Consider the following 14,512-nt stretch of genomic DNA (forward strand, 5'->3'; position numbering starts at 1 on the left):
CAACAACAAATAATACACATATATTAGCTTCCGGCTACATTAAACATTTAAAAATAAAATTAATTCCCGATGATATTTCTGGATAAATATCCTTCATCTGAATAAGTTAGAACTGAGTGCAAGGCAGGAAGTAGTTATTCCCGAGCACACGGAAGAACGTTCCCGTGCTGAGGCTGTACTCGAACATTCGGGATCCACTGTAGATGTAGGTAAAACCTGGAAAAGACATACTCCGTTTTAGTATTTCGTTTCACTTCAGAAGTACAAGTACACAATGTTGACGTTTTTGGGCCGCATTCTCTCACGTTTGTACTGGAACGCTGCCGTCACTTTCCCGGTGAGACCGGAAAAGGTCTCATAAATTCGTTTGGGGAATCCCTCGTCCATCGTTTTCCTGGCTTCATCGTAGCTGAAGAAACAAACGACAATAACGATTCTGTTTTTCCGACCAGCCGATGGCCGCCGTGATCATGTGATCGTACCTGTAGTAGGTTTTTCCGACAAAGAACAGAGTCTTGCGAGATTCCTCGTCGTAAAGAGCTGCGTCGATTCTTCTCACACTTCTGGGAAAACCGAAATGTGTTATGGGCTTGGGGTATCCTTGAACAAGGTCATAGCCTCGGAAAGCCCACACTTGTTGACCTGTGGCAAGAGAAGCTTTCATTGAATCCACATCAGGTAATACAAGTTCCGCTAGGAGATTATGGGCACATCAGAGATTATATGAATTGAAAATAGGTTCCATCGGGAGATTAAGGGCACATTAGAGATGATATGTTTTGGAAATGGCTTCTGTCGGGAACGGAGAGCGCAATATTCTTTATTGAAAATATGTTCCGTAGAGAGATTATGGGCACATCAGAGATGATATGCATTTAAAAATGGGTTTTGTTTGAAGATGAAGGGCATGTCAAAGACTAGGAGCATATCAGCGATGATATGTCATGAAGATGGGCTTCGTCTGGAGATTAAGGGCACATCAGACATGATATATATTGGAGATAAACTCCATTGAGAGATTACGGGCAATATGTATTGGGTTTTGTCAAGAGATTACGGGCAAATTAGATATATGTGAGGGCACATCAAAAATTTTGAAAATGGGTTCTGCCAGGAGATTAAGAGCACATCAGTGCCAATATTATTAATTGATAATGTGTTCCATTGAGAGATTACGGGAACATCAGAGATGATATGCATTCAAAATGGGCTCTGTTTGAAGATAAAAAGCATACCAAAGACTAGGAGCATATCAGAGATTATATTATGTCATGAAGATGAGTTCCGTCTGGAGATAAGGGCACATCAGACATGATATATATTGGAGATGAACTCCATTGAGAGATTACGGGCAATATGCATTGGGTTTTGTCAAGAGATTAAGGGCAAATTAGATATATGTAAGGGCACATCAAAAATGACTTGTTTTGAAAATGGGTTCTGCCAGGAGATTAAGAGCACATCAGCGCCAATTTTATTAATTGATAATGTGTTCCATTGAGAGATTATGGGCACATCAGAGATGATATGCATTTAAAAATGGGTTCCGTTTGAAGATAAAAAGCATATCGAAGATTAGGAGCATATCAAAGATGATATTATGTCATGAAGATGGGTTCCGCCTGGAGATTAAGGGCACACCAGAGATGATATATATTGGAGATTAACTCCATTGAGAGATTACGGGCAATATGTATTGAAAATGGCGTTGTTGAGAAATTAAGGCTGTGATATTATTGATCAAAAATGGCTTTTGTCAAGAGATTACGGGGAAATTAGATATATGTAAGAGCACATCAAAAATTATTTGTTTTGAAAATGGGTTCTGCCAGGAGATTAAGGGCACATCAGCGCCCATATTAGTAATTGATAATGGGTTCCATTGAGAGATTACGGGCACATCAGAGATGATATGCATTTAAAATGGGTTAAATGCAAGATGAAGATGAATTCCATTGAGAGATTGCGGGCAATATGTATTGAAAATGAGAGATTACGGGCATATCATAGATGATATTATGGATTTTTAAAAAAGGGTTCTGTCTGGAAAGTAATCCTATATACATCATATGAATTGAAAATGACTTCTCCTGGGAGATTATGGGCACATTCATAAAATTCATAAAAAGGTTCCATTGGGAGATCAAAGGCAGTTTGATACCATTGAAATGACTGTACCTTTAAAAAGAAAAACATTCCTGGACTCTTTGCTTTTGAAAATGGTTTCTGCCAGGAGATTAAGGGCACATCAGCGCCAGATAATGGGTTCCATTGAGAGATTACGGGCATATCATAGATGATATTATGGATTTTTAAAAAAGGGTTCTGTCTGGAAAGTAATCATATATATGTACATCATATGTATTGAAAATGGCTTCCCCCGGGAGATTATGGGCACATTCATAAAATTCCTAAAAAGGTTCCATTGGGAGATCAAAGGCATTTTGACACCAGTGAAATCACTGTACCTTTAAAAAGAAAAACATTCCTTTGCTTTTGAAAATGGGTTCTGCCAGGAGATTAAGGGCACATCAGCGCCAGATAATGGGTTCCATTGAGAGATTACGGGCATATCATAGATGATATTATGGATTTTTAAAAAAGGGTTCTGTCTGGAAAGTAATCCTATATATGTACATCATATGTATTGAAAATGGCTTCCCCCGGGAGATTATGGGCACATTCATAAAATTCCTAAAAAGGTTCCATTGGGAGATGAAAGGCAGTTTAACACCAGTGAAATCACTGTACCTTTAAAAAGAAAAACATTCCTTTGCTTTTGAAAATGGGTTCTGCCAGGAGATTGAGGGCACATCAGCGCCAGATAATGGGTTCCATTGAGAGATTACGGGCATATCATAGATGATATTATGGATTTTTAAAAAAGGGTTCTGTCTGGAAAGTAATCATATATATGTACATCATATGTATTGAAAATGGCTTCCCCCGGGAGATTATGGGCACATTCATAAAATTCCTAAAAAGGTTCCATTGGGAGATGAAAGGCAGTTTAACACCAGTGAAATCACTGTACCTTTAAAAAGATAAACATTCCTGGACTCTTGGCTCTCGTAAGCGGCATCGACCCTTTTGGGGGCGTCGGGCCACAAGTTGGTGATGAAGCTCTGCTGAGGTGTCCTGCTCTGAGGGTAGACTCTCCAGAAGAACCTGAAAATCGCACAAAATCCCGAATTAGCATTTTTTAGCGTAGCAAAACATATCAACTCCAGCGATAACATCACCTGTCTTTGAAGAAGAGCATCTCCCCACGTAGGGTGGCGACAGCATCCAGAACCATGCTTGGATCGCAAGCATCAGGAGTGGTGGGGGGTTCAGGGACATCGGGATCCGTTTCAGGATCCGTTTCAGGATTCTGACCTGGTTGTTTTACACAGCTGTGTTATTTGTAGTCCAACAAGACTCAATAAAGTATCCGGGTAGTCCATACCGTAAAGAGACTGGATGCCGTTGATGTCGTCTCGTGGGAGGCGAAAACTGTTCGGGTTTGTGTACGAGTATATCGGGTACATGAGGGCACCCGGGTCTTGGGAATGGGACAATCCCAGGGAGTGACCGAACTCATGGGCGGCGACCAGGAAAAGAACATATCCTGATGATTGCAGAAGCGTTAGCTAGGTGAGCAAACTACTGGTTTTACAAACGTCCATAATACTCGGGAAAAACCGACCAGAATTTGAGCGAAATGTAAACGTCTCGTCGTCATCAAAGTGGGCGTCTCCTCCGATACCGGGGGCTGGGGCGAAGGCGTGGGCCAGAGTTCCGTCGGGACCATCGAAGGGGTAAAAATCGCCGTGTGCTGTTAACAAAAAACATCGTCACATCAGAGGGGCCAAACAAAGTATAAATGTGACTATAGGGGTGTTAGTTCATGTCTAGAGGGCTCTAATAATATTAAAAACTTTATTTATAAGGCTCTTAACAGGTTTTCCATGCTGTAACTACAAATATTTTTCATTTATAACTAAAGAATTCACTTATCACTGTCGGATCCATGAGGAATTATCCATGATTACTGAATATATGTTTCACTTTTGGTGCGTTCAAGGGCAGCCTAACTGCGGAATCCCAACATTATCAGTTAAGCAAACCTCATGCTGTCTAGTAACTACAAATATATTTCATTTATAACTAAAGAATTCACTTATCACTGTCGGGTCGATGAGGAATTATCCTTGATAAACCAGGCGTTACTGAATGTTTCACTTTTGGTGCGTTCAAGGGCAGCCGAATAGTGCGGAATGCCAACATTATCAGTTAAGCAAACCTCATGCTGTCTAGTATCTGCAAATATATTTCATTTATAATTAAAGGATTCACTTATCACTGTCGAGTCGATGAGGAATTATCCGTGATAAACCAGGCGTTACTGAATGTTTCACTTTTGGTGCATTCAAGGGCAGCCTAACAGTGCGGAATCCCAACATTATCAGTTAAGCAAACCCCATGCTGTCGTATTTACTCTTACTATGTCTAGTATATTGGGTAATGCAAGTGTAAATGCGACTATAGGGGTGTTAGTTCATGTCTAGAGGGCTCTAATAATGTTACAAACTGTATTTATAAGGCTCTTAACAGGTTTTTTTGATGCTGTAACTACAAATATATTTCATTTATAACTAAAGAATTCACTTATCACTGTTGAGTCGATGAGGAATTATCCATGATAAACCAGGCGTTACTGAATGTTTCACTTTTGGTGCGTTCAAGGGCAGCCAAATAGTGCGGAATCCCAACATTATCAGTTAAGCAAACCCCATGCTGTCGTATTTACTGTTACTATGTCTAGTATATTGGGTAATACAAGTTTAAATGTGACTATAGGGGTGTTAGTTCATGTCTAGAGGGCTCTAATAATATTAAAAAACTTTTTATTATATTGAATTACTTATAACTTAATATTTTTAAAACTTTTTTTAGGTTTTTGATGCTGTAACTACAAATATATTTCATTTATAACTAAAGAATTCACTTATCACTGTCGGGTCAATGAGGAATTATCCAAGTATAAAATCAGGTATTATGAATTATTAACTGTTTGTGGTGAATGTGATGTGTTTGTGAAAAAAATATGAAAAATTGGACCAAAAATATTACAGTTCATGCTGTATGTATTCATATATGTAACTTGGGAGCGTTCCATGACGCACTTTTGGAGAGATTCCCTGGGAATTTTCCAACCCTCGTCAGCAGAGCTATAGAACCCCCCCTTTTGTTCTCAAGACCAAACAAGCAAAGGATTTAGCATTCAGATGCCACCAGGTGAGTTGTTTTTTTTTGGTTGTTGAGCAATAAACGTTATATAACGACTGTATAATAAACCCTACCGGCAGTTTAAAAAGCCACTCAAATGAGCACCTGGCAAGTCAACAATCTGTGAAATATGCCGCCATAGGGATGATGAGTGCCTGACAGATGCAAGTGACACTAAAGCATGATGCCGTGAGATGTCAACATCCAAAGAACAAGTTAGAACAACGTTGATAAGAAAAGCAAGCCTCCTTTTGTTTTGTTTTCAATGTTTTTCCGGAGAATGGATCGTTATTTTTCCTCTTAACTCATTCAATACCAAAGGCGAACTTATATGTTTTTTATCAACCTGAACGCTCAACGATGTATTTATATTTCTTTTGCGGAATTTTTTGGGCAAAAAGAGGTGATGACGCAACTCTCCACTAATGCATTTCAATTTCAGAGCAATTTTTAGAAATAAAAACAGCCACAAGGTGGCAGAAGTGCATCATGTAGATGACGTAGGACAAAATGAGTTACCAAATGTGGAAAATTCAAGAAATTAAAAAAAAAATGGTTTTACATGCAGAAAACAATTGAAAATGCATATAAGTGTGGGAACCTTGGATAGTGTCATTAATCCGTACATTAACCCAATCAATTTTTCCCATAAGAAATCATACAAATTGAAGAAATCTTAAAAAAATATGGTTTTACATGCAGAAAACAATTGAAAATGCATGTTAGTGGGGGAACTTTGGTTAGCGTCATTAATCCATACGCTAACCAAATCAATTATTACCATAAGAAATTGTACAAATTCAAGAAATCATTAAAAAAATGGTTTTATATGCGTAAAACTATTGAAAATGCATATAAGTCGAGGAACCTTGGTTAGCGTCATTCATCCGTCTGCTAACCAAATCAATTTTTCCCATAAGAAATCATACAAATTTAAGAAATCATAAAAAACATGGTTTTACATACAGAAAACTATTGAAAATGCATATAAGTGGGGGAACCTTGGTTAGCATCATTAATCAGTATGCTAACCAAATCAATTTTTACCATGAGAAATCATATAAATTCGAGAAATCATAAAAAAATATGGTTTTACATACAAAAAAACTATTGAAAATGCATATAAGTGGAGCAACCTTGGTTAGCGTCATTCATCTGTCTGCTAACCGAATCAATTTTTACCATAAGAAATTCTTGCATTTCAAATTCAAATTCAAAACTTTTAATTTATTTTCTGAAATTTACGGCCCTATATATAATGCATTACTTTTTTCCCTTAAACTAATGTCTTTATTATTATAAATTTAAGTTTTTCATGATAAACATGTTATTGTTGTAAATAGTTCATGGTATTATATTTGTAAATAAATTATTTTGATGTAAAACTTTTTGTTTTTGTGTTGCTTATATTGGTATAGTTTCGATTTTTTAGTGCACAAAAGCAAAAAATAGTTATGCTTGAATTGCATCTTTTCACATAGGGCTGTTTTTCTCCCATTTTTAGTCGGGAACCGATATTTTCCTGAAACTTACCTGTGTTCTACTGCAGATTACGAAAGAACGGAAAAAGTTAGAAGCAAACTTTTTTTTCCTGATGAAAGACGGGAGTCTAATCTTTATTTTGGTAGGTTCCGTGTTTATATAACCATAGAACACAATATTCTGCGTGCATTGAAAAATCGGTTAAAATATTCAAAAATTCCCTTTACTGAAGAGGTTGTCTTTTATATAAATATGGGAAGATTTTTGACTTTTTTTGTACTCACATCGGCGACCAAATGAGATCATGATGTCCGCTGTGCCGCTGTAGATCCTGGTGAATCTAAGAGGAGTAACTTTGGCCCAAACGTCCAGAGCTTTTTTGATGGAATCCTCGACCTCTGACTGGGACATATCTGGTGTGTAGTTCTCGATCCTGAAAATAAAATTTAAAAAACCACATAATATGAAGTATCTGCTTGTTAGTTTGTCTCCGAGGTCCTACCATGAAAATCACGTACCTGTACGTTAGACTATTTTTGTCCCACTTGAGATTGTTTCCAAAAGTGGTGAAACTGGAAATTTCATGATCTGGAACGCCGCAGCGAGGCTTCTTCATCATCTCCAAGGTTTCATCATCTAGCGTCCCTGTGATTTGTAGACCAAAGAACTTCTGCATCTCACTCAGCTTCTGGTTGAGTGGACTGATCCCCCGTCTGACCGTCGGACTCCCCTCCTTAAGGTCGTAGAATTTTTTTAGGTAGCTCTGTAAACCGAAGCAATTTTATCATAAGAACAGGTCAATATTATTAAATAATCATATTTCTGCATGACAACAAACAAAGCGGTAAAAAAAAGTACCTCTGCAAAACTGCCGTCGTCTTCCGTCAAATAGGACGTCGGCACGCAGCCAACTGCGGCTGCCAAGCAAAGTAAAATGCCCACGTTGAGATTGTCCATGTTTCCTCGACGTATTCAACTTGTGCTTCTGTCTCAGCTGTTATCTGCTGTTATATAGTCTAAAAGTCCGCAGGTTGGGAAACACAATTTTCCTAATATGGATGAAGAGGAAGTTTGCTTTTGATTACTCACACACTTTAAAGTTTTGCACAACAATGCCGTAATTAGGATGACAAAGATTTGTAATGTTTCTTAAGGAGTTTGCATCATTTTATTACATGGGAGAGCAAAACACAAACATTGTATAGCAATGGCTCTCAACTACAGGGGAGCCTTGCTTAATCCGTATGCTAACTAAAAAAATTTTCCTATAAGACATCATGCAAATCCACTGAATCATAAAATTGTTATGGATTTACAATTACAGTTCTACATGCAGAAAACAATTCAAAATGCATCTATAAGTGGGGAACCTTGGTTAGTGTCATTAATCCATACGCTAACCCAATCAATTTTTACTATAAGAAATCATACAAACTTAAAAAATCATATTACATATGGTTTTACATGCAGAAAACAATTGAAAATGCATGTTAGTGGGGGAACCTTGGTTAGCATCATTAATGCGTCTGCTAACTGAATAAATTTTTCCCATAAGAAATCATACAAATTTAAAAAATCTTTAAAAATATGGTTTTACATGCAGAAAACAATTGAAAATGCATGTTAGTGGGGGAACCTTGGTTAGCATCATTAATCCGTACGCTAACCAAATCAATTTTTACCATAAGAAATCATGCAAATTTAAGAAATCTTAAAAATAGGATATTACATGCAGAAAACAATTGAAAATGCATATAAGTGGGGGGACCTTGGTTAGTGTCATTAATGTGTCTGCTAACCAAATAAATTTTCCCCATAAGAAATCATACAAATTCAAGAAATCGTAAAAAAAAAAAAGGTTTTACATGCAGAAAACTATTGAAAATGCATGTTAGTGGGGGAAGCTTGGTTAGTGTCATTAATCCGTACGCTAACTAAATCAATTTTTACCATAAGAAATCATACAAATGTAAGAAATCATAAAAAAATATGGTTTTACATGCAGAAAACAATTGAAAATGCATATAAGAGGGGGAACCTTGGTTAGTGTCATTAATGTGTCTGCTAACCAAATAAATTTTTCCCATAAGAAATACAAATTCAAGAAATCGTAAAAAAAAAAATGGTTTTACATGCAGAAAACTATTGAAAATGCATGTTAGTGGGGGAAGCTTGGTTAGTGTCATTAATCCGTACGCTAACCAAATCAATTTTTACCATAAGAAATCATACAAATTCAAGAAATCATAAAAAAATATGGTTTTACATGCAGAAAACAATTGAAAATGCATATAAGAGGGGGAACCTTGGTTAGTGTCATTAATGTGTCTGCTAACCAAATAAATTTTTCCCATAAGAAATCATACAAATTCAAGAAATCGTAAAAAAAAAAAAAATGGTTTTACATGCAGAAAACTATTGAAAATGCATATAAGTGGGGGAGCCTTGGTTAGCGTCATTCATCCGTCTGCTAACCGAATCAATTTTTCCCATAATAAATCATACAAATTCTTGTATTTCAAATTCAAAACTTTGAATTTACGTATTTATTTTCTGAAATTTACGGCCCTATAGTCTGTAAATTTTCGACTTTATTCTTGTAAATGTATGACCTTTTTTTTATTATTGTAAATTTAATTTTTTTCATGATAAACATGTTGTTGTAAATTGACAACATTTATTCTCGGAAATTTAGGACTTTATTCCTGGAATTTCTGATTTAATATTTTTTTCAATGATATCATTTTCATTTGAAACATTTTAGTTTAACAGCCCTTTTAGTTCCTCATGCTGCTGACGTTGCTGGTGGGATAAGAAAGACCCCTCGGAATAATCCCATTTTAGCCTTGAACAACCAGAAAATACTTCCAAAAACAGAAACGTGGATTAGTTGTTTTCCACGCGGTAATAATGTGGAAGCCTTAACGGCTTCGGTCAAGATGACTAAGATCGTATGTGAAAAAAAACATTCCATGATTACAACATGCTGTTACATTTAACGACTCCCTTGGATTAGCCATACATTTCCACCTTACAACTTCCGCTGCCAAATATGGACTCGCTGGGCTTAGTACACAGCATGATCGTTACATTCCCGCTCAAACAGGACAGTTATTACATGTCCAACGTTGTGTTGACGCCAACGAGACCGCACATGCATGTTTGAGATCCTCAAGTATGGCTGACATGAGCGAACCGGAACAGTGGAAAAACTAAACACACTTCTATGCTAGGACTATGTTAAAAAGCCATAGCATTTATTAAATTAAATTAAATTAAATTAAATTAAATTAAATTAAATTAAATTAAATTAAATTAAATTAAATTAAATTAAATTAAATTAAATTAAATTAAATTAAATTAAATTAAATTAAATTAAATTAAATTAAATTAAATTAAAAACTCCCTTTAATTTAATGTAATTAAATTAAATTAACGACTCCCTTTAATTTAATGTGATTTAATTTAATTAACGACTCCCTTTAATTTAATGTGAATTAATTTAATGAACGACTCCCTTTGATTTGATTTGATTTGATTAACGACTCCCTTTGATTTGATTAACGACTCCCTTTGATTTGATTTGATTCACGACTCCCTTTGATTTGATTTGATGAACGACTCCCTTTGATTTGATTAACGACTCCCTTTGATTTGATTAACGACTCCCTTTGATTTGATTAACGACTCCCTTTGATTTGATTTGATTAACGACTCCCTTTGATTTGATTCACGACTCCCTTTGATTTGATTTGATTAACAACTCCCTTTGATTTGATTTGATTCACGACTCCCTTTGATTTGATTAACGACTCCCTTTGATTTGATTAACGACTCCCTTTGATTTGATTTGATTAACGACTCCCTTTGATTTGATTTGATTTGATTTGATTTGATTTCATTTGATTTAAAAACTTAAATTATATTAGAAAGCAGGAAGTGAACAAATGTAACAGTTACTGATTGTAAAAGTACCAGATGGAGGTGTAGGATTTAATAAGCTGTGCTTCTTCCTACTCCTTTTGGACATGTGGAACTGTGAACTGATTATGTGATGCATTCAATTGTAATCTGATGCATGTTCAAATGAAATAAAACCACTTTAAAAAAAATACAAAATTAAAATTAAATTACAAAAATATAACTAAAAAAACTTAAGCTATATTAGGAAAGCAGGACGTGAACAAATGTAACAGTTACTGATTGTAAAAGTACCAGATGGAGGGGTAGGATTTAATAAGCTTTGCTTCTTCCTACTCCTTTTGGACATGTGGAACTGTGAACTGATTATGTGATGCATTCAATTGTAATCTGATGCATGTTCAAATGAAATTCAACCATTACCATTTTAGAAAAAGACTAGCTGAACGCAAGTACATGAAAGTACCAAGTTAAGCTGTGGAACCTGAAGGCACCGTAGTCTACCCGCTGCGGTTGCAAGTGTTTTTTTATTTTCAGGGTTCATCCACTACATTTACCCGGGGGGTCAAACCCAATATATTAAAATTTCTTCTGCTGTACGTATCTACGTACGTACGTATGTTGCGTTTGTACACGGACATGCAAGATGTCAGAGTGTGCAAACGATGACTGCACCTCCTGAGTTGCACCACCTTTTGAGGCAACAAAGCCTTTTTTTTTTGCGTAAGTCTGGTGGGTAAACATCTGGGTGGGGTTGGAAGGTTTATTTATTTATTTTTTTTCACTGTTTTGGGTCGTTAGCCGTTGTAGGATTCATGACCAGTGACTCATACCAAGTGGGGATGTGGTTTTTTGGATAATAATAAAATCAGATTTATTCATACCGTATACTCGTCAAAGCAATCTATGAGAAAACACAGTGTACAGTGTGAAATACATATTGGGTAAAAATATGGATGTAACATGTAATATAGAAGGATGCTAACGTAACTGCTCTGTTGTGTCGCAATCACGCCATCAACTCAGCCAAGGGCGTTCAATACAAACACAAATATGGTTGTTAAATACAACATTTTTAGTCTTTAGTCTTGTAAAATTACTGCAACTTTTTCTAGATTTAAACATCGAAAACTTTAAGTCTCGTCTTAAAACCCACTTTTATTCTCTGGCTTTTAACTCAGAGTTAGTCGTATGGTCCTGTGTCTTTTAGTTTTTTTATTTTTATTTTAATTAGTTTTATTTTTTTTTTATACTTTTATTGCTTTGTTTCTTGTTTTTAATATTTTATTTTATCTATTTTATTATTTTATTTCTTATTTGATCTTTTAGTTTTGGTTTTAAATTCAATTTGTACCTTTATTGATTGTATTTTATTTTTTACTTTTTATTTTACTAGTCTGTTTATAAAATGTGCTATATAAATAAAGTGGATTGCATTGGATAAAAGTGCAAAATAATAGAGTCTACATCACTGACAAGACCGCAACACCATGACACAACAAAACATGATTAATTTTAGCCGCAAAGGAAGTGGATAAATTGGAGTTGCGTCAATGCCGAAAGGGAAGTAGACAAGCCAATATGCAGTACATACTAAATTAGGAACGCCTACATAATAGTGGTGGGTGACCATGCAGATTCTGGTAATGAGTCAAATATATGGTTACGTTCCGGCATGGTCGTATAGTGCATGTATCCCAACATAAAAACAACAATGACCCAACAACGAAAGGAGCGCACACCTGAATTAAACAGGCATCACAAATAATGGGAAACAGGTGCGGGAGATAATGGAACGCAACTGAAAACAGAGCAGAGCAACACAGGAAGTTAGTACAAAATAAGGGCACGACTCGGGAACTGAGGAAAAGAGGAAAACTAAGAGCTGTCACGAAGGGGGTGAAGCTAATTGTGACATATATAACATCAAATGGTAATGAGTCAACTATATAACATCAAATGGTAATGAGTCAACGATATAGCATCAAATGGTAATGAGTCAACTATATAACATCAAATGGTAATGAGTCAACTATATAACATCAAATGGTAATGAGTCAACTATATAACATCAAATGGTAATGACTCACCTCTATAACATCAAATGGTAATGAGTCAACTATATAGCATCAAATGGTAATGAGTCAACTATATAACATCAAATGGTAATGAGTCAACTATATAACATGAAATGGTAATGAGTCAACTATATAGCATCAAACGGTAATGAGTCAACTATATAACATCAAACGGTAATGAGTCAACTATATAACATGAAATGGTAATGAGTCAACTATATAACATGAAATGGTAATGAGTCAACTATATAACATCAAATGGTAATGAGTCAACTATATAACATCAAATGGTAATGAGTCAACTATATAACATGAAATGGTAATGAGTCAACTATACAGCATCAAACGGTAATGAGTCAACTATATAGCATCAAATGGTAATGAGTCAACTATATAACATGAAATGGTAATGAGTCAACTATATAACATCAAACGGTAATGACTCACCTCTATAACATGAAATGGTAATGAGTCAACTATATAACATGAAATGGTAATGAGTCAACTATATAACATCAACTGGTAATGAGTCAACTATATAACATCAAATGGTAATGAGTCAACTATATAACATGAAATGGTAATGAGTCAACTATATAACATCAAATGGTAATGAGTCAACTATATAGCATCAAACGGTAATGACTCACCTCTATAACATCAAATGGTAATGAGTCAACTATATAACATCAAATGGTAATGAGTCAACTATATAACATCAAATGGTAATGAGTCAACTATATAACATCAAATGGTAATGAGTCAACTATATAACATCAAATGGTAATGAGTCAACTATATAACATCAAATGGTAATGAGTCAACTATATAACATCAAATGGTAATGAGTCAACTATATAACATCAAATGGTAATGAGTCAACTATATAACATGAAATGGTAATGAGTCAACTATATAACATGAAATGGTAATGAGTCAACTATATAACATCAAATGGTAATGAGTCAACTATATAACATAAATGGTAATGAGTCAACTATATAGCATCAAATGCTAATGAGAGTCAACTATATAACATCAAATGGTAATGAGTCAACTATATAACATCAAATGGTAATGAGTCAACTATATAACATCAAATGGTAATGAGTCAACTATATAACATCAAATGGTAATGAGTCAACTATATAGCATCAAATGCTAATGAGAGTCAACTATATAACATCAAATGGTAATGAGTCAACTATATAACATCAAATGGTAATGAGTCAACTATATAACATCAAATGGTAATGAGTCAACTATATAACATCAAATGGTAATGAGTCAACTATATAACATCAAATGGTAAAGAGTCAACTATATAGCATCAAATGGTAATGAGTCAACTATATAATATCAAATGTTTATTAGTCAACTATATAACATCAAATGGTAATGAGTCAACTATATAGCATCAAATGGTAATGAGTCAACTATATAATATCAAATGTTTATTAGTCAACTATATAACATCAAATGGTAATGAGTCAACTCTAACATCAAATGGTAATGAGAGTTAACTCCATAACATCAAATGGCAATGAGTCAACGATATAGCATCAAATGGTAATGAGTCAACTATATAACATCAAATGGTAATGAGTAAACTATATAGCATCAAATGGTAATGAGTCAACTATATAACATCAAATGGTAATGAGTCAACTATATAACATCAAATGGTAATGAGTCAACTATATAACATCAAATGGTAATGAGTCAACTATATAACATCAAATGGTAATGAGAGTCAACTC

At 35.0% G+C, this 14,512-nt stretch overlaps 1 protein-coding gene across 1 annotated transcript; it reads right to left on the reverse strand.

Moving 5' to 3' along the window:
• Nucleotides 1–7,737, reverse strand: LOC131138456 (collagenase 3-like). The gene is made up of 10 exons (XM_058087379.2): nt 7,612–7,737; nt 7,272–7,516; nt 7,038–7,186; nt 3,689–3,817; nt 3,449–3,610; nt 3,243–3,378; nt 3,035–3,168; nt 483–642; nt 306–409; nt 1–216 (listed from the first exon to the last, which is right to left on the reverse strand). The coding sequence occupies exons 1-10, from the start codon at nt 7,708–7,710 to the stop codon at nt 107–109; spliced, it is 1,428 nt and encodes a 475-aa protein (XP_057943362.2). The 5' UTR covers nt 7,711–7,737; the 3' UTR covers nt 1–106.
• Between the last annotated feature and the right edge of the window lie 6,775 nt (nt 7,738–14,512).

The sequence above is a fragment of the Doryrhamphus excisus genome, linkage group LG21 (assembly GCF_037039965.1).
Source record: "Doryrhamphus excisus strain RoL-2023G ecotype Guam linkage group LG21, RoL_Dexc_Guam_v1.1, whole genome shotgun sequence".
NCBI lineage: Eukaryota > Metazoa > Chordata > Actinopteri > Syngnathiformes > Syngnathidae > Doryrhamphus > Doryrhamphus excisus.